Source organism: Meleagris gallopavo, chromosome 13 (genome assembly GCF_905368555.1).
Source record: "Meleagris gallopavo chromosome 13, MGAL_WU_HG_1.1, whole genome shotgun sequence".
In the NCBI taxonomy this organism is placed as follows: Eukaryota; Metazoa; Chordata; class Aves; order Galliformes; family Phasianidae; genus Meleagris; species Meleagris gallopavo.
The window spans coordinates 13,386,106-13,404,233 of record NC_139416.1 but is presented as its reverse complement, the minus strand read 5'-3'; the positions used below and the strand labels follow the sequence as shown (position 1 = coordinate 13,404,233).

Here is an 18,128-nt window from a genome sequence, read left to right as displayed (position 1 = left end):
GAGCGAAATGTGAAAGAACTGGCTAGTAATTCTGCCTTGCATCTGAGGGGTTAAGCAATGAAATTGAAGCGTTTACACGATTGTGGTAAATGACCAGTATTTTGTGCTCTAAACACTTGGAATAGGCAATATATAAAAACTAAACAGATGAGCAAATGGGCATAATGGCAGCCTCTAACAAATCTAATCCCACGAAAGAATTCATTCCAAGCAGATCTAACAGACAGAGAAATTGGATTTATTGCAGCTAGAAATTATGATGGTTTTTTTCTTTCTTTTTTTTTTTAAATACACTAATTCAATTAATCCAGGATACAGTTCATGGTTTATGAAGTTGTTCTTCAAATTATTAATGTAATCTCATACAAGCCTGTACTGAAACTTACACTGAATGCACTGACTTGAACAGTCTTCATTTTAAAGAAGTAATTGCTTCACACAGCAGATCAGTCCCAGGGGAGCACATGCTAATGCTCCATTTCTTCACTCTATTTTTCCAGTTGCCACTTAGCTACCCTTGAAAAAAATGTCATCTAAGTATATTTGTGACGGGACATATTCTACCACTCTCTTACAGACATTCCAAACATCAGTTATAGAGTTTTACAGTTAAATTTAAGCCACTTTCTCATCTGGGTATTTGTCCTACAGTAAGTCACGTGTTCTTGCAAACCTCTCATACTTTCGAGCTTTGATTTCTGTGCGTGTATAATCCTAAGTTTTTAAAGTTCATTGTCAGCTGACCTCGCTATTTTAGCCATCAGTTCAGAAGGGCACATTTCCCTTGCTTTAAGCATTTAGACCTCATAGGTACTACACAGTTCCATCTTGTTAACCATTGAACTGCCCTGCAGCACAGTATAACAGACCACTTAAACAGAAGTGTTAAGTGACAGCATATGACCAGCCTGGTTGTTGTTAGATCTTAATCTGCAACAGAGGAATGACAAGAGAATGCTTTGCAAGATACTAATTTCTTATCTATGTCTGATGAGAACTGTGAGCCAGAAGGCCCCTGATATTTCTCCAGCCTACTTCACCTTCCAGGATGACAGCTGACAGTCAGTTTCTCTTACTTTCTCCCATCTCACCAGATAAAAAGAGATAGGAAAACCAAAACACCCATTGCAGCTGCCATTCCAAACAGTCAAAAATCAACAACCTGACCCTAGGAAACAAAAGTAAACACAATCTCCTCTTTCAAATCCCCTTATCTAAATGCTGCAGCAGGTCTTTCTTACTAAATGGAGGGCTACAATATGCAGTGTTACAAGCAGGTGGTGACTTCTCCTCCTGTTTCAGAGAGACAAGATGCTTCCCTACAACCAGCTATCTTTCCTACCACGAAGATCACATAATTCCCTGACCTTTTAGCTGAGTGGGAGGCAGAGTGCATTTTCTTTTTTTCTACATTATCTTCCAATACCCTTTGAAACTTCCAGAAGTAAATCACCTTAACTAGAACACCCGGTCAGATACCAAACGATACCATCACATACTAAACATACCTCAGGCACAGATGGGAAAGCAGTTCGGTAGTTTCCTCCCTACCAAAAATATCTACAAACAAAAACAAGGCCACATAAATACATTGAGGCAACACAAAAATAAAGGTCCCTGAGAATTTTCCCTGAGTCTGCTTTCTGAAAAGCTGCAGGATTCTCCTGAAGGGAGCTGGGGAGCCAGAACAAAGAACCTCACAAAAGCTTTTTGAAGCAACAAGTTCTTCTTTTTTTTTTTTTTTTTTAAACTGCCTGAAGTGGCTAAAATAATGATCGTGTATAATGAGAAAAGAAAATTACAAGCTTCTAGTCCCACAGGGAGCCTACTGTCTCATTAAAGTATTCTGGAATTTCTATGGCATTTAAAAACAAACTGGACAGGTTTTCTACATGGTGAAAATGTTAATGGACCTGGTATCTATTAAAGCAATAACTCACACACACACACACAAATCTCTTCCTGCAGTGACTTCAGTGTCAGTTTTCTGTTTTATTAGCAAAGCACTTCATGAAAATAATTTGTTCAGTTGAGGTTATATTTTTCAAAGGATTAACAGACAGAATATAAGAGTGGTTTAAGGGGGAAGACGTGCCTTCAGCACATTTCCTCTGAAATCTTGAGCAGACAAATCACATCTGCAGAATGAGATTTTACCTGTAAGGCCTACCAAGGAATGGGAAAAGCTTTTCCCTTCTGGTCCTAATGATACATGTTCTCCCTACCAAACCCAACTGCCTGCATGAGGCACTGCCACCGTGACACAGCGATCAGCATCCTGCCCTGCAGGCTAAGTGCATCTCCACTTCATCTGCAGTCCTCCCCAAATCACACAGATCTACAATAATACTGCCCCACTTTGACTGTTCCTCCTGCACCTCTGCTCTTTCCTCTGGAAGCACTGTTAGTTAACTACTTCACAAGGGAAAAAATGTGTTTTTTCTCTTGGGAGCCACACGGGACCTTCCCCCACTTTAGCTTCTCTCAGAGGAGGCCCACAAGCAGCACAGCACAGGACTATCAGAAAAATGCTCTCTGGGCATCTGCAATGACAGAAAGAAAGAAAGGCAGCAGCACCTTAACAGGATAGCCCAGCACAGGGCTTGCACAGTGAAGAAGGCTGTGTGTAGGTTAGTAGAGTGTTAGCAGTGCTTACGGAAGATGATGAAGAAATAATAGAGATGAGTGAAGCTTAAAAAAAAAAAAAAAAGGGGGGAGAGAGAAAAAAAAAGAAAAACATAGCAAGGACACTTTATCCTAATACAGACAGTCTAGACAGTCTATTCTAAAAGTCTATTTTCTCTAAAGTTATGCATATGCACACACTCTTGGGTGTTTTGCTACTTCAGTATGCTCAGCCTGGGTCCATATAGAGTCAGCTGGGCTAGTGCCTCACAGGTAAACATAGAGCCTTAAAGTCCTACCGAATACCCAGTTCCCTCAATGGGTGGCCTCCAGTTGTTTTAACAGCCCTAAACTCCACATGAAAAGATTTAATGTTATAGAACAATAAAGTCAGCCATAATGCTCTAGGTTGCACTGTGCTGAAACATAATAAGATTACAAATTCCATTCATTTACAGAAGTTTTTTCAAGAGGATCATTTACTGCAAGTAGGATTACTGTTAGCTAAAAATACTTTGTGCAGGGAACTGATGAATTTATTCCTTTGCTTACAGACTTCATTTACATGAGAACCTAAAAGAAGGTCTAAGGGCATAGAATCAGGGAAAAGGTATTTGGGGCTGCCTACCAGACACTTCAACAGACAATAAAATATTAATTTAGCATAAATAAGAAATGATAGTAAAACAGAGGAGGTACTCTAATTTAAAAGGTTGAGATCTGCTCGTGTTCTAAGGTCATAAAATCTATCTTATGGAAGAGGACTGCATAATTTCCAACATAAACATATTTCCTTGTAGGTACCTTAATATTTTATTCAAGAGAGATAAAGATATTTCAAGCAATTGATAACACCAAGTGTGGGCTTCTCATGTCACTGTGTGCCCTGGTGTTCCACCCAATCCATTCAGCCATTGCCTTGCCTATGCAGTGCAACGCCTCTTTACTGACAACCCAAATCATGGCACGCAGCAGCCACCTCTGACTCAAATTCTGCATTTGTACGACATTTTCCTCAGATTTGGCACAATAATATTTTCCACTGTTCTCAATCCCAACAGAGGAAAAAAGTATACTGCCTTCCACAAAGAAACATCACACCTGCACACAGTATCTGTAGGAATATTCCAGTAGGGCCATTTTCTGCAAGGAGAATTACAGTTACCATGAGGACCTTATGCAGGGAGCTGATTCATTTAATCCTTTCATTACAGCCTTCTTTCGCTATGAACAAGTACGAAGTGCAGAAAGGCAGGGATACAAAGTCTGAGGTAACACTTACTTGTTCATTTCTGAGTACCTCATACAGGCTTTCGGTGCTTTTTTGGGGTAGAGTTGATTGTCAGAGCATTTTTATTTCACCAAAAGCCTGCATCATTGTCTCATGTAGCTCCTGCACCACAATCCCTCACATAAGAAAGACTGATTTCAAATCGAACCGCAGCATCTGGCTTATTTCATTGACTTGACAGGAAATTAAGAGAAGCTCCAACTTACCACCCCACCTCCTGCAGAGTGAACCAGCACAGACATGCCCTCTCTTAGGTTAGCAACTTCAAAGAGCATCATGTAAGCAGTTACAAAGTTCATGGGAAATGCAGCAGCTTCAGAAAAACTCATGTCATCTGGGATCTTGTAGACGAATTCTGCCGGGGTACAAACAACTTCAGCCCACGCGTTGTAGTTTACAAAAGCCATGATTCTGTCTCCAATCTACAAATAAGAACAACAACAACAACAAAAATTGAGGATGTGTGTGCAACTAAAACTGTAGGTAAGAACTTCTAAGATCTGCACACCTCTCTTGGTCAAGCAGTGGATGACAGACAGTAAAGCTGCTCCACAGCTGTACAGGCACATTTCGGTCTCCCAAGTATTTGTCATCACTTTGGCTTTGGGATATTGTGAGTTAGCTAAATGCTAAGGTACTGCTGACAGTTCTGAAAGGTTCATATCTCTCTTAGAATGAAAATACTGAAACAGAACTGTCATTCCAGTTTCACTGAGATGCCTCCTCTATTGGAAATACACATTCAAATTAGCAATACATCACTGGTAAGCATTCTGTGGTTTCCTTTTGCTGTTGGCAGAGAGTATAAAATTTAAAGTCTGTTCAGATTACTTAGTGAGTATGATCACAGTCCTATATCCTTGCAAACAAACATAACTGACTATCAAAAAGAATGCAAATGAGAGAGACCCTTCTTTGGAGTGATTTCTTAACAATACTAAAAATAATAATTAAAATCATATTTTACTATCAAAATTATACAGAATTACAGAATGTCAGATTGGGCCATCCTCACAACTATGGACCACACCTGTTACATCTGAGCTCAGCAGAAATCAGCTTTTGCTTTTGGTGGGAGGAAGAAGAGGCTGTTACTCTTCTACTCCCTAAAATAAATAAATAAATAAATAAATAAAGCTTTCTTTCAATATAAAGCATGTTCTTACACATCTCTATCAAAATGGACAACCACTCCATGTCATCATATCACACAATAATGCGATCACAGCTAGAGAAGACAATAAATAGCTGGCAATATCTCAATTGTAAGATGGCCTGAGCACAATGCAACTTGAACAGGACTTGAACTGGAGGGGATCTACAAAGGGAAAGGAGGTCAGAAAATATAGGGTGCAATCTCAGCAATTCCTGCAGTCATTACAAACAGAGGTAACAGCATACGCCAACAAGACAACAAGCATCTGGCATCCTCCTATTCAGTGCAAAAATTCCATAAAGAAGCCGACAGAGCATTATTGCATCTTCATCTTGGAACATTCCCCTGGTGATGGGTTCACACCTGTGCATAGCATTATTTCAAGTTTCAGATCTTCTTTCAGATTAGTTGAAACACCACCACAGCTACGCAGACCATATGTAAAAAGTAAAATACCTGGACTTGTTAGATTTCAGAAAGTACACCAGGGCACAAACATGCTTTATGGTCAGAACAAAGTCATAATCTTCAGAGACCCAGTACATTCATTCAGGTGCAACATTACTCAGACAGGAACTACATGATGTAGCCTTATATGATGCCCTTTAAAAACAGCAGGAACATTTAAACTAAAAATGCTGATCTATATCAGAAAACTTCCTACTGTCCTTTCATAAAATATTCCTCCATGTGGACTACAGCTAACAGAACACTAGAGCTGAACAACGGAAAAGGAAGAGTTTTTCAGATATTTAAGTTTCCGTTCAGTTCCTGTTTATCACAAAAACACTGACAGATCATGATTTACTGCAAGGCAGAGATAAGGCAGGAGGGGGAAAATGGAGAAATGTCCTAAGAGCAGCTTATCATTGACACCCTACTGGAAACTAAATTGGCCATCTGTACTCAACAAAGAAATTCTGAAGCTTTTCCAGAACTACAAAATTAATTACTTTTAAATAAATTTTAGGTAATTGCCTTCTTAAGATCAAGATACAGTAAGAATTTAGAAATGCAATTATACTTGATGACATGATAGATTCAGCAAATAGCTGATATACGTTTGACATGCATTAACTCATTTGTTTCCTATTTCAGAATTTTTTATATCTAATGTAAGTAGCAGAGTACAAGATTGGAGGGAATAGAGATGTTTAACATCAGTAATGAAAACAGTAGGTAGAACACAGCACTGTTTATACACAATACACTGAAGAGTACATAACGCCAACCAGCTCTGATAGCTTTATTACACACATTAATTATCTGTCATTTGTCAGTACTCCATTAGGCAAAACAGATTCTGATCCTCAAGAAGTTAAGTCACATACCCAGAATCAGGGTCCCATTATTGTCTGCACTGTATGAATGCACGCAGCTGTAAGAAACAATGCTTATCATAAATGGGGCCTTGTTAGCTCAAGATCAAGAACTGGAACTAGCATCAGTAGTGCATGGGCTTCAAGGAACTGAACTATAATGACAGCAAACATGGCCAATAAAACTTAACTCAGCTTCTTTTACATTCTTAAAGCTCATCAGTTCCTACAAAACCACCTGGATGTGCACACAGCACAGGTGACTTTTCAGGAAGGATCTGAAGATCACACTGGTGGCTTTAGGAACTAATTGAAGAGGTCATTCTCATGCTTGGGAAGCAGAAAGGAAAAATTGCCCTTTCAGATCTCAACGTGGTGATGAAGGCTGCTGGCACTGGCAGAACAGAAAGCAAGCAATAACAATCTCAGTGAAACAGTACTTATTTAGTCTTTCCCTGAAATTAAAGAGAATATTACCTCAAATCCTTTCACACTATCTCCAAGAGCTTCTACGATTCCAGAGCACTCAAAGCCAGGAACAAGTGGCGTCTTAGGGGGGTTGTCAATATTCCCCTGTCGCACCATCAAGTCAATAAAATTCAAACCACTGTAAAACACGAGAAAAAAAAAAAACAACAAAATCAGAGCTATTGCCATACATCAAAGCAAAGGGGGAAATCTTGACCCATGAGATGACAAAGACAGAAATCTTCTTTAAAAACCTGGCCTCCACAGCACAGAAGTGACCCAGCAGACATTCCCACCCTTCACATGTGGAGCAGACTGACTTTACAGCAATGCTGCACAGGCCGTGGGCAGAAGTACGCAATGCAAGGCAACCACATCCATCCTTAAACAGAGCTCCAAAGCATGCCGACTGCTTAGGAGTAAAAAATCACAGGGGCCATTTCAAATTCATTACAGGGAAACATTATTTTTTCCATGAAGGCATCACTAGTTGGCAAATAAAACCAGTTCAATTTAAGAAACAAAAGAATCCTCAGACACCACAGGTGTTTTGGTCCAAAAGTACCCTGATGGAACCGTCCTAAATTCAGAAGTGACTCTAAGAATGAATCTTACATTCATCTCAGATAGGAGTCCAAACTGTGATGAGAACTTGATCAGTTTCAGATACGCCATTATTTTAAAACTCTTCCTCCTGATCCACTTTTACACAGTTTTACAATGATTACTGTGGTCTTTGGAATCCTCAGAGCTGTTGCTCAGGATGTTTACAGTTCCCCCCTGTAGCCTGAGTTTTGCAAAAAATCCTGAAGCACCTTTGCTTTATCTTTTGTATGCCATCCAGTTTTATTTAATAAAATGCAGTTTCCAAGGCAGACTCCAAAACAAAATGAAACAAACAAAACCAATCAGGGCCAATGTTTATCCGCTATGTGTACATACTGATTCCTGGAACAAAAGCCGGACACACAGTTAAAACTTCTAACACTTACAGCAACTCTCTAACAATATGCTTCAGCATTAATCCACCCTTGTAAAACACAGCCCTGTGTTTATTATTAGCTGGAACTGCTGCATACTAACTCCCCCATGTCTATGAAGCTATGCACACTGCCAGTCCTACTCATGCATATGATGCCAACAACTGCTCTGATACATAAAATTACTGATGTGTACAAGTATTTATGAGATGGAGCGTTAGTCAGACACTAATCAAGACGCTCACGGACTGAACAGACCCAACAAACAAAAAAGACAGAAGAGACACACAGCACAAACATGAAGACAAGACAGCATTCATGAGATGTAGGTCAATGGGGAGAAGAGGAAAAAAAAAAAAAGAAAAAAAAAATTCACCAAATGTAAATATTTGTAATTGAGGTACATAGTTCTAAAATGACCTAAGCCCAACACCTTTAGCTCCAAAACGAGAATTACTGATTATTTTTGGAAAATATGGCTATAACAACCAAGCTTGACCAACTCAGGAGGAAAATTAAAAAACAAAAACCACAAACACACACCACATGCATATACACCAAGCTCATCATGTTACCATATGGAAGGGTAGGAGGGTTTGGGCACAGTTGTGTTGGGAACTTTGAAATTATTTTGGAAAGACCACTTCTTATCCAGTGGCCAAGGCCAACCCTGCATTGCCACTGAGAAGTTGATACACGAAACAGAAATTCTGAACAACAAAATGCCTGTGAAGCAGTCAGCATGTGAAAAGAAAAAAAAAAAAAAAAAAAAAATGACAACAACAAAACAAACACATAAAAAAAAACCACAAAACAACCATAACCAAACTACTAAGCAATCACTTTAGTTTCCTATAGGCCTACATGTTTTTGTGTCCCTGTTTCTCTCATTTATGCATTCAGTTTCATTCCTCTGCACCCTCTCATATAAACAAGTTACTACTAGCCAGATTTGAACAAGTTTTATCCACAACAAAGCTGAAAGTACAACTGGGTAGTATGATAAAACCAGCAAATTATTATCATTTTTAATCATACAGAGAGCTCAAAAACAAGTAGCTATCTTAGTAACTATCTCCAGGACATCCAACCTTGTCAAATCCTTCACTGAGATTCAATCTACAGCAGATACAGGAAAAGGGGAATTTGGCTGCAAAGAATATAGTAAAAAAATGTCAGAGATTCTAGAGAATAACCACTATTTATCTCTTGTATCAGCACAAACCAGCATAGCCTCTTCTGGTGTGCAGTACAAGAAAGTGACTGCTGAACTTACCGTACACTCATACTCAAAGGGAAAAGAGTAAATTCTAAGTGACCCAGTGAGGAACAGTGCACCGCTTCCTGCAACCGTGCTCTACATCCTAAATCAAAAGCTGTGTGCACATGGAGATAGGGAAGCACATAAATTAGCAGCATCAGTAGGCTGACAGAGGCTCTGCAAGGAGCTCTCAGCAAAGCAGCACGGACAGTGGTGTGAGCTACACAGACTGCCTTACTTGTCCATCTCCAAAGCCACTGTTTGTCAAAATTGAATTATCTTTGAATCTGACTTTCTAAGTCTGCAATGCTTTGCCTTAATAGCTTTGAGGCTCTTGAATATTCGCTTCTGTTATTGAGGTTTAACTTTGCTGCATTTTTTAAAAACTATGGAAACTCCTGTGGGTGCAGTGTTCTACTCTATCATCTCCTTTCATCATCGGATCAGCAGTGGTCACCTTGGTTCTCTTTGCTCTGATCCATGCACTGCAGGACGCCCAGCACTCCCACTACAAAACATCAGATCACGCTGACCAACGTCAGCACTCTGGTTTGGACAGGAGCTGCTTTTGATCTTTCTTATTTCACTGTAAGATTCCACTGATAATAAACACTGAAGTCATTGAAATACAACAGAGCAAAGAAGAGCACTGAGTTCTAGGTTCTTAAGTCTCCTTTTACGCCAGCAAGTAAATTGCCTGAAAATCACATGCTTTTCATCCAGAAACAGCCACAGTACATCATCAAGACTCCTTTTACAAAGGAAATTGATACGCTGCCTCCTACTCTGCTATGCTGAGGATTTCATTTACTTGCTCTCAATTTTTTTTTTAAGTGCTGCTATCTCAAAATCACCGGGTCAGAAGGATCATTTCTGCTTCATTCCTCATGACGCACATGTGTAACGGCACAAGGAAGAAATAATTATAACAGAGCAAAGAAAAATAAAAGGAGGTAATTGCAGGACACCACTCCTTACTCACACATCTTATCTGAAATGTCCGACTGGGATTGCTTGAGCTATTTGTCTCATCTATCAAACAACACGTACACTAATATTTTGTAGGCTGCAAATGGTAGTAAAAACAAACAGAGCAATTTCAGCTGCTCTGTCATTATCAACCAAAAATTATTTCAGGAGATATGCAGAAGCTGTGACTCAGCTTGGACATCGATGGCTGCTCCATCCATTAGTCACAGAATGAGGCTAACACATGACTCATCACAACTGAGACATTTTCAATTGGATCACTGATATGCCGGGCCTTCAAAAGGATAAGTCAACATGCTACCAGCAACGTACCCCCCATCACCTCCACTTACAATGCCATACTACAAAACACACACGCACACATACTTTAACTGCATTTACTATCTGTATTATTTATCATGCATACACATATTGCCTTAAAATAATGATTTTCTCCGCAAGTTAACTCTGCCATGAAAGTCAACTGCAGATCTGCTCCACTAAGCATTATTTGGCAACAATACAACCTAGAGGAAGCTCATCTTTGACATGCTCAGCACTGTATGCATTAACAGGTGGATGCCACACTGGGCAAAGCCAACAGATACTTCTGTCTCTCGGCCTCCCAGACTAGACCACAAACCCATCGTTGTCACCCTGACCAATCTTCTCTATTTACAATGAAGAAGATCAGCCGAGTGATTTTGCCTTCTTTGGAAGCAAACTTTGATGACCTGAGCACATGTCAGCCCTACAGCCATGCCCAGATAAGCAGACCATGCAGACGGACTCAGTCGGCATGAACGGCAGCTTTGACAGCATGCAGAGCTGTGTGGTCTGAGCAGATCCACTGATGCCATAAACAGCAATCATGGAACTCACACAGCTCACTACAGTACTAGAGCACAACACAATATCTCTATTTACTGGAAGAAAAAAAAAGTTCCTTCACAGGAAGCTTGTTATTTGAGATCTATTGCTTTGATGGAAATGGAGTTCATCCAGACACTGAAGATGGGTGTAAATTACTCAAGCATACAAAGGAATATGTTTGCATGTGATTAGAATATGTAAGCTTTTGCAGGATAACTTTTGTTAACGGCTTAGAAGCATCATTAAGAAAACAACAGAACCTGTTCCTCAGTAGAATAACAGCCCTTGATAGTAGAATGAGCTACCCAAGAGCTAAATGGGCTACCATTACTTCTTCTAGCCTGGAACTTCTTGCATTTCTCATCAAAGCCAGGAAGAGTCAAACAATTAAACAACACATCAGTCACAGTTATCGCTCCCTGTTCAGATCTGTGGATCTCACTTCTTGTGGGCAATACTTCGGGGTTGTTGGGGCGAAATTCCTCTACACAACCTTACGATCCCCTGGCGCCAGCACCTCCCGGGCTGCAATACCCCTTAAGCCATCGGGGAGCTACAGATCTAGGGCACATCCACAGGGCGCACATCCACAGGGTGCTTCGCCCGCACCAAGCTCGCTGCCCTGTGACACAACTCAGCTTTCCTCTGTGTTCGCCTTCGGGAAGCATCATGCCGCCCAACTGAACAGGACAGCAGGCGGCCAATCTGTGCAGGAAGGCCCTCTCGTTGTCTCCTGCCACTTGAAAAAAAAAGATTCTATTTTCATAAAGGAACACGTGCACCGACAAGTGGCTCTCCAGGAAGCACAATCTGCTCCAGTTATCTGAAGAAAACAGAAAAACCGTCTAGGAAAGCCGTCAGACCGCTAAGCGGGCAGGGACCGCGCCGTGCCGGCAGTCAGCAGCGGGACCGACGGACCGAGCACCGCAGGGACCGGACGGCGCTGCGCGATACGGGCGTACGGACAGCTCGCAGCGAAACCAAACCCTGAACGCGGCCGGACACGGTTTTTTCCCCGTATCTCTCTGACGGCACCACGAAAATCGATGATTTTTGTCTCGGCGCCGCTCCTGACAGCGCGCACCCGCACCTCCGCTCGGCGCCCGCCCGGCGCGCAGCTCCGCTCCCCGCTGGATGCCGGGCACGGGCGGCGGCCGGCGGGAAGCCACAAGTGGGGAAGTTCCCCCGCCAGGGACCCGCCGGCCCCGGCCCCACCCGGCACTGAGCCCCGCGCACCCCCGCCCCGGCAGAGAGGCGATACTGGACCAGGCTTTCACGCGGATCTTCAGCTCCCCTTCCTGCGGCTCCGGCATGGCTTTCTTGGACACGCGGAGCTTGTTGAGCCCCCCGAAGGCGGACAGCACCACGGCTCTCATCTCCTTGGTGTCCGCCGCTCGCAGGCTGCCGCCCGCGCTGCTTTCGGCGGCCTCCTTGCCGCCCTCCTTCTCGATCATCTGCTCCGTCTCCTCCGCTCGCTGCGCTCCCTCCTTGGCCATGGCGGGGCTGCGGTGCGGCTCCCGCCGGCTGCGGCTGTGCGAGGCGCGGTGCCGCCGTGTGGAATGGCCGCGGGCACGGCGCGGGTCCGCCCGCCGCCGCAATGCACCGACTAGCTGCGCAGCGCCATCCGCCTCCACGCGGCGGGAGGGGACCGCGCGGCCGGAGGAGCGGGACGGAGAGGAGCAGAGCGGAGCTGAGGCAGCGGCTGGAGGCAGGGCGGGGCGGGCGCGGGGCGTTCTCCTCACGGGCTGGTGGCGAAAGCGGCGGCCCCAGGTAGGATCCCGCGGCCCCGCCTCAGCTGTGCTGTCCCCGAGCCCGGCTCCTCGCGAGGCGCGGCCGAAAAGTTCCCCCCGGGACGTGCATTTGCCCAGAGCTGCGTGCGCGGTACAGGACGGGGAGCCCGGCTCTGCCCGGCCGTGAGCTCGTGCTCAATAAGGGCACAGCGCTCAGGTCTCTAATTGAGGTGCCTGGCACCTGAACTCCAGCCCGTCCCTCCCCTCAGGGACTGTAAACCACCTCCTCCCCAGGTCTGCCCTCACATGGCTGAAGAGCCGGGCAGGTCAAGGTGTTCTTCACCAATTCCCCTTCGGCAGCTCTTGGGGCCAGCCGAGTGGGTGCTCTCAGCACTGGGAAGAGCATCCAGGTGGACAGGTGCCTCACGGTTGACACAAGCATTGTAAGCAAGCAACGAGTTTGAAGCAGTTGTGATGAATATTTCATAGAATCATAGAACCTCTTGAGTTGGAAGGGACTTTTAAAGGCCATCTGGTCGGGCTCCCCTGCAACGAACTCTGTCAGGTTCTCAGAGCCCATCCAGCCTAACCTCAAATGTCTCCAGAGATGAGGTTTCCACCACATCTCTGGGCAACCTGTGCCAATGCCTCACCATCCTTATTGCAAACAACAATTTCCTCATATCAAGTCTATATCTTCCCTCTTTCAGCATGAAGCCATTTTCCTTTGTCCTGTCACAGCAGACCCTGCTACAGAGTCTGTCCCCTTCCTGCTTACAGCCCCTTTAGGAACTGAAAGGCTGCTCTCAGGTCTCCTTGGAGCCTTCTCAAATTCCATGCAGTGTGTGCAGAGAACATCCCTATGGAACTGGGTGTGCATGGAGTGCTTTTTCCAGCCCTCTGCAATGACTCAGTTCTGTTTGAGAAATGTCGGGGCCCTTCTGACTTGTGATAGGGATTGTCTCTTTGCACTGTGGGCTTGTAACAAATCAGAGTTGATCGATATTCCCTATTTTCACAAAGGACTTATTTCATCTTGGCCATATATTCATGTTGTATTTGGGGAAAGCAGAAACACTAAGAAATTCCTTAGTTACAACTGTAATGAGTAATGGAGTAAAACATTTTCATTCACATTAATGAGTGGTGCGAGATACAGGAGAAACAGAGTTTTTGTATTTCTTTATACTTAGTATGAAATGTTTTGGGATTTTCTGCCTAGTCATTAGAAAGTTTGTAGGTATCATATTCTTTAAAGCCTATTTCTGAGAATTTTTCATCTAAGTCTGCTATAAATGAAGCAGTAAACAAATACATCTCAGGAGCAAAGGAGATGGAATGCCAGCCACAGGGGAGCTTTGCTGCCTTCATTACCTCGAGAAGTTCAAACAGATTTGATGAAAAGAGAAGTCTGATGCCTTAAATATCTTTTACATTGTCCTTAAGACATCTTTTGGACAAGGATTCAAAAACTGCTCATTAACACGGTCGAGAATTTTCTCTCTGACGTGTGAGAATGATGCCATCCGCTTTGCTCTGAGCAGCGTGTGGAGGCATCTCGCTACTTTAAAGGTCAGGAAGCATTTTTTTCTTCCCTTGCTCCCCTGGTAATGGCATCAATATTCCTCTCCCTGTTTGCTATACACAGCTAATTTGATGCTGTAAAAAGGAATACAAAGTTCTATCACTTTAGATCTGGCCATTTGAATGCATGACCAGGCAGGCAGCAGTTGAATAAAGAATAACATGCATTTGATTCCTGATGATTCACTCAGCTGGCATCTTATTACGGTTCTAGCTCAGATGGTGAAGTGCAGTGGGAAAGTAAGATGGGTAGCACATATCAGCCGAATGACATCCCCAGTGATCCATGGCTGTGGGACAGCTCACTGACACTGCTCTGCGGGTCTGAAACATCCCCAAGTGAATTTGGACATTGAGATGGCATTTATTTTGTAGTGGTTTGCCTGCTAGTGTAGTCCACACTGTATCCTGATTACTTGGGAGTGTTTTGATTGATCCTGACTAATGATTTAAAGCTGTCTCTCTTCGTGTTTGGTCTCGGACTGCAGTATATTCATGAGTTATTGAATCCTATCCTGTTTGCCAGTCAGTATGCCCAAAGGATGGATGGCTATTCCACAGTCAGAATGTCTTGCCCAGGACAGAAGCAGGTCTTGTCCTTGTTGGTTGTGGCAACTGAGGGAACATAGAACTCCTATTTTTGCAGCAATGCTGAACAAAAGGCAATTAAGAGTTCTTTGATCTCCATCCTTAGCTGCTGGTCAAGTGTTGTCATTCTTTGCAATAGTGACTGTTAAAATGGTGTTTAGAAAGCACAGGAAAATGGAACAGTACACTTGTGGAGGAATGCTGGCAGTTACCGTCAACAGTTCTCATTGATTCCAATCCTGTATTTTCAGAATATAATCATCAATTCAGCAAAAGGTCCTAAGTGTGACTGTGTCAGGGACAAACCTGTCTTCATCACAGACACTGCTCTGAGCGTTCATGCCTGGATTTCATGGAGGCGAGCTGCCCTTCAGGGATTGCAGATCTATCATACTTTTGGACTAAGACGGGTAAAGAAATGTTTGTTACTAGAAACACAGACCACATGGAAATCAATCAAAAACTGCAGTAGCTCAGTGCAAGGTTTGGTTTTGTTAAGGCCCTGAATAATGGCTCATCGCTTTGCTCAGAGGAAGTAATGTATAGATGGCAGAACCAAACCCCCAGAATGGAGAATAGTGTAGTTTTCATTGAGACATAAATCAAATTACATTTTCTTTCAACTTATAAAGGATCAAAAACATTTTTAAGATGAGTGATGCATTTTCTTATAAAAACAGTAAAACAGTGGGGCTTTTTTGTCCATTTTAATGCAAAAATTGTGCAGTTGTGTTCTAAAATATTGCTTTCTTTACAATCTTCTGTTAAAAAAAAATCTGTTTAGTACAAGGGTTAAAAAACAAATCCTCAGGACTCTCTTCACTTTTCCATCTTATTCAACATCTTCTCCTTCCAGCATTGTGCACTATGAAGCATCTATCTTGCCTGACAGCAGATGCATCTCATGTTTTATGCTTTGAGAGCATGTTCTGAATGCCTATTTCAGCTACTGTTACAACCTGTAGTCCACAACGTCTCTTATCAATAGGAAAATGGCCTCATTGACTTTTTTTTCCCTGTATCCATGCACTGGCTGTATTAACAAAGATGTTTGCAAAGGAGCCTCTAAGAATATAGCATGCTAGATTTATTTCTTTGTCTGCTTTCTGCAGCCAAGGGAGACCTCTGTTTCCTAATGTTTATTCACATTGAGATAACTGTTTTATTTTATATTGGCCGCAGGCTTTTTCTTACTGGTGCAGTGATATATGAATCATAAAGGCAAAAGAAGCAATTCTGTCTGTAGTCAGTGCAAAGACCTGTACCTTTTCCTTCAGTAGATAGAAGCAGCTTTAAGCTCCTCAGACTCATCAGGAATTGCATTTTAAATTAAGAAGGACAAGAAAACAAAGCAGTCACAGAGGATCTGGCAAGGCCAAGGTATGCTAATGTGACTTATCTTGTGACCACACGGACTTTCGTTTCTTCATTATTTTTTCATTTGCCTTGTACAGAAATTGTGTTCAGGTAATTCAGTGATGCATACAATAGAAATCAAATAAATTGATCACATTATCATTGATCATGAAGTTTTAACAAAACTTCATTTATGACTATTCTTATTAGAGCCATACTATCCATTTGTTTGACTGAGTACTTGGTGCAGGGAACAATTACCACTTGGTCTCTTCCCCTGCTGTCTGTGCAACTTGTGAGAGAGAAACAGTAAGTCACCACGAGCAAGGTTAAGGGAGATGAGGACATTAGGACTGTCATTGCCTAGAAGCATGGCTCAGAATGTGAGCAGACTGACTGTCCTGTCCCGACTCCATCATTTCAACTCTGTATGATTTATTTCCCTTTTTATTTACCCCACGTGAATAATGACCAGTCATAGACTTTGACAGCTCCCACGTAGTACTGTTCAAATGCTCAGTAGCCTTAGATTTTTTCAGGATATTACAATGCCATCTGGGAATACCAGACGCATTCAGGACATTATTCAGACTTTATTCTTTAAGGTAATTCATAGCTAAAAATCATCGCAGCTGTTAGACCTGCTCTTGAAAGTACTATGGTCAGTAGCTGTCCACTTAGCTCTCTGGGGATGCACACAGTGCTTTATGCACTTATTTTGTGTGCCTCCAGGCACTGAGAAAGAGTAATCACACTTGGCATTTTGACTCAGTTTGGTCTCAGTAATTATGGAACCCAAGTAACTTGTTAAAAGCTTGTGAAAAAATGTCTCTGAAGTGTACCACAGAGCTGAAGTGCACAGAAGAATGAGAATTCAACCGTCATGGGATTATGTTTGAAAAGGATATCCAGCTGTTGTACTGGATATGAGGAGGTGATATTCTTGGTTATGGTACAGTGCTATCATCAGAAGCATCTGTCTGTGATTGTTGTCTTCCAGACTGATTGCATCTAGTAATGCATTGTATTTCTGATTAAAGTTTTCTTCAACAAACTACAGCCTACTTAATGCTTTTGTGAGCTGTGCTTTTTGCCTCACTAAGTATTTGTAATACAGGTGCCTCCTGAGTGTGCTGAAAACGAAACAAAACAGAGCAATCCACAACAGAATTGAGCTGTTAGGTTTACAAAGCTGAGCTGTTTTGTGTATTTCTGAAGTTACAGTTCAGTGGCACAGGATGTAAGCATTGCTGCTCTGGAAGCAGTGGCGCTTCTGGCTTGGATTTAGACCTGAAGGCATTATACTAATTCACAGCAGTTTCTATTGGGCTTACAACACAAAGAACTCTTCACCCCACAGCCTCGTGATGCAGCTTTCAGTACCGTTTCAGTTATGCCCTTTCTGATGGGCCTTTGAAGAGAGGAACAGGATGCTCTTCAGCACAGTTCTGCTTTCTTTGGAGTGTATTATCAGGCTATTAATTATCTCTTTTCCTGAGTTCCATAAGCATCTCACTCTTTTCTATTCTCTATCAGATGATACTTGGAAGAAAAAAAAAACAAACCTAAAAAACAACAACAAAAAACCCCTAGAAAGCCCTCATCCCCAGCTTATTAGGAGATTGGTTTGCTTTGAGCACTGTTCATTTTAATGGGACTGCCTGCTACAAAGCTGCTGGGTTAGACTCCATTTGGAACAGGCAATCACTACATGAAAGCACGTGAGTTTGCAAGCAGGGTCTCCAACCTGTGCTGGAGTTAATTTTCGTTACTGCCACTGGTGTGGTGCTGTGTTTTGGGTCTGTGACCAAACAGCACTGATAAGGTGCGGATGTTTTGGCTCCAGCTGAGCAGTGTTTGCAGTGCCAAGGCCTTTCTGTTTTGCAGGCTGCCTGGCCAACAAGGAGCTGGGTGCTCAAGGAGCTGCC

The 18,128-nt window shown here is 42.7% G+C and overlaps 1 protein-coding gene across 2 annotated transcripts in view; it reads right to left on the bottom strand.

Moving 5' to 3' along the window:
• VAT1L (vesicle amine transport 1 like) overlaps positions 1-12,657 on the bottom strand; it is a 46,161-nt gene extending 33,504 nt beyond the window's left edge. The window contains exons 1-3 of one of the 2 annotated variants that reach the window (XM_085234895.1): positions 12,209-12,657; positions 6,869-6,998; positions 4,123-4,338 (exon numbers count right to left, since the gene is read on the bottom strand). In XM_085234895.1, coding sequence (XP_085091021.1) covers positions 4,123-4,338; positions 6,869-6,998; positions 12,209-12,438 — 576 coding nt within the window. In that variant the 5' untranslated portion in view covers positions 12,439-12,657. The remainder of the gene's footprint in view (positions 1-4,122; positions 4,339-6,868; positions 6,999-12,208) is intronic. The other variant, XM_085234897.1, reaches the window with a different exon arrangement.
• Positions 12,658-18,128: the final 5,471 nt, after the last annotated feature.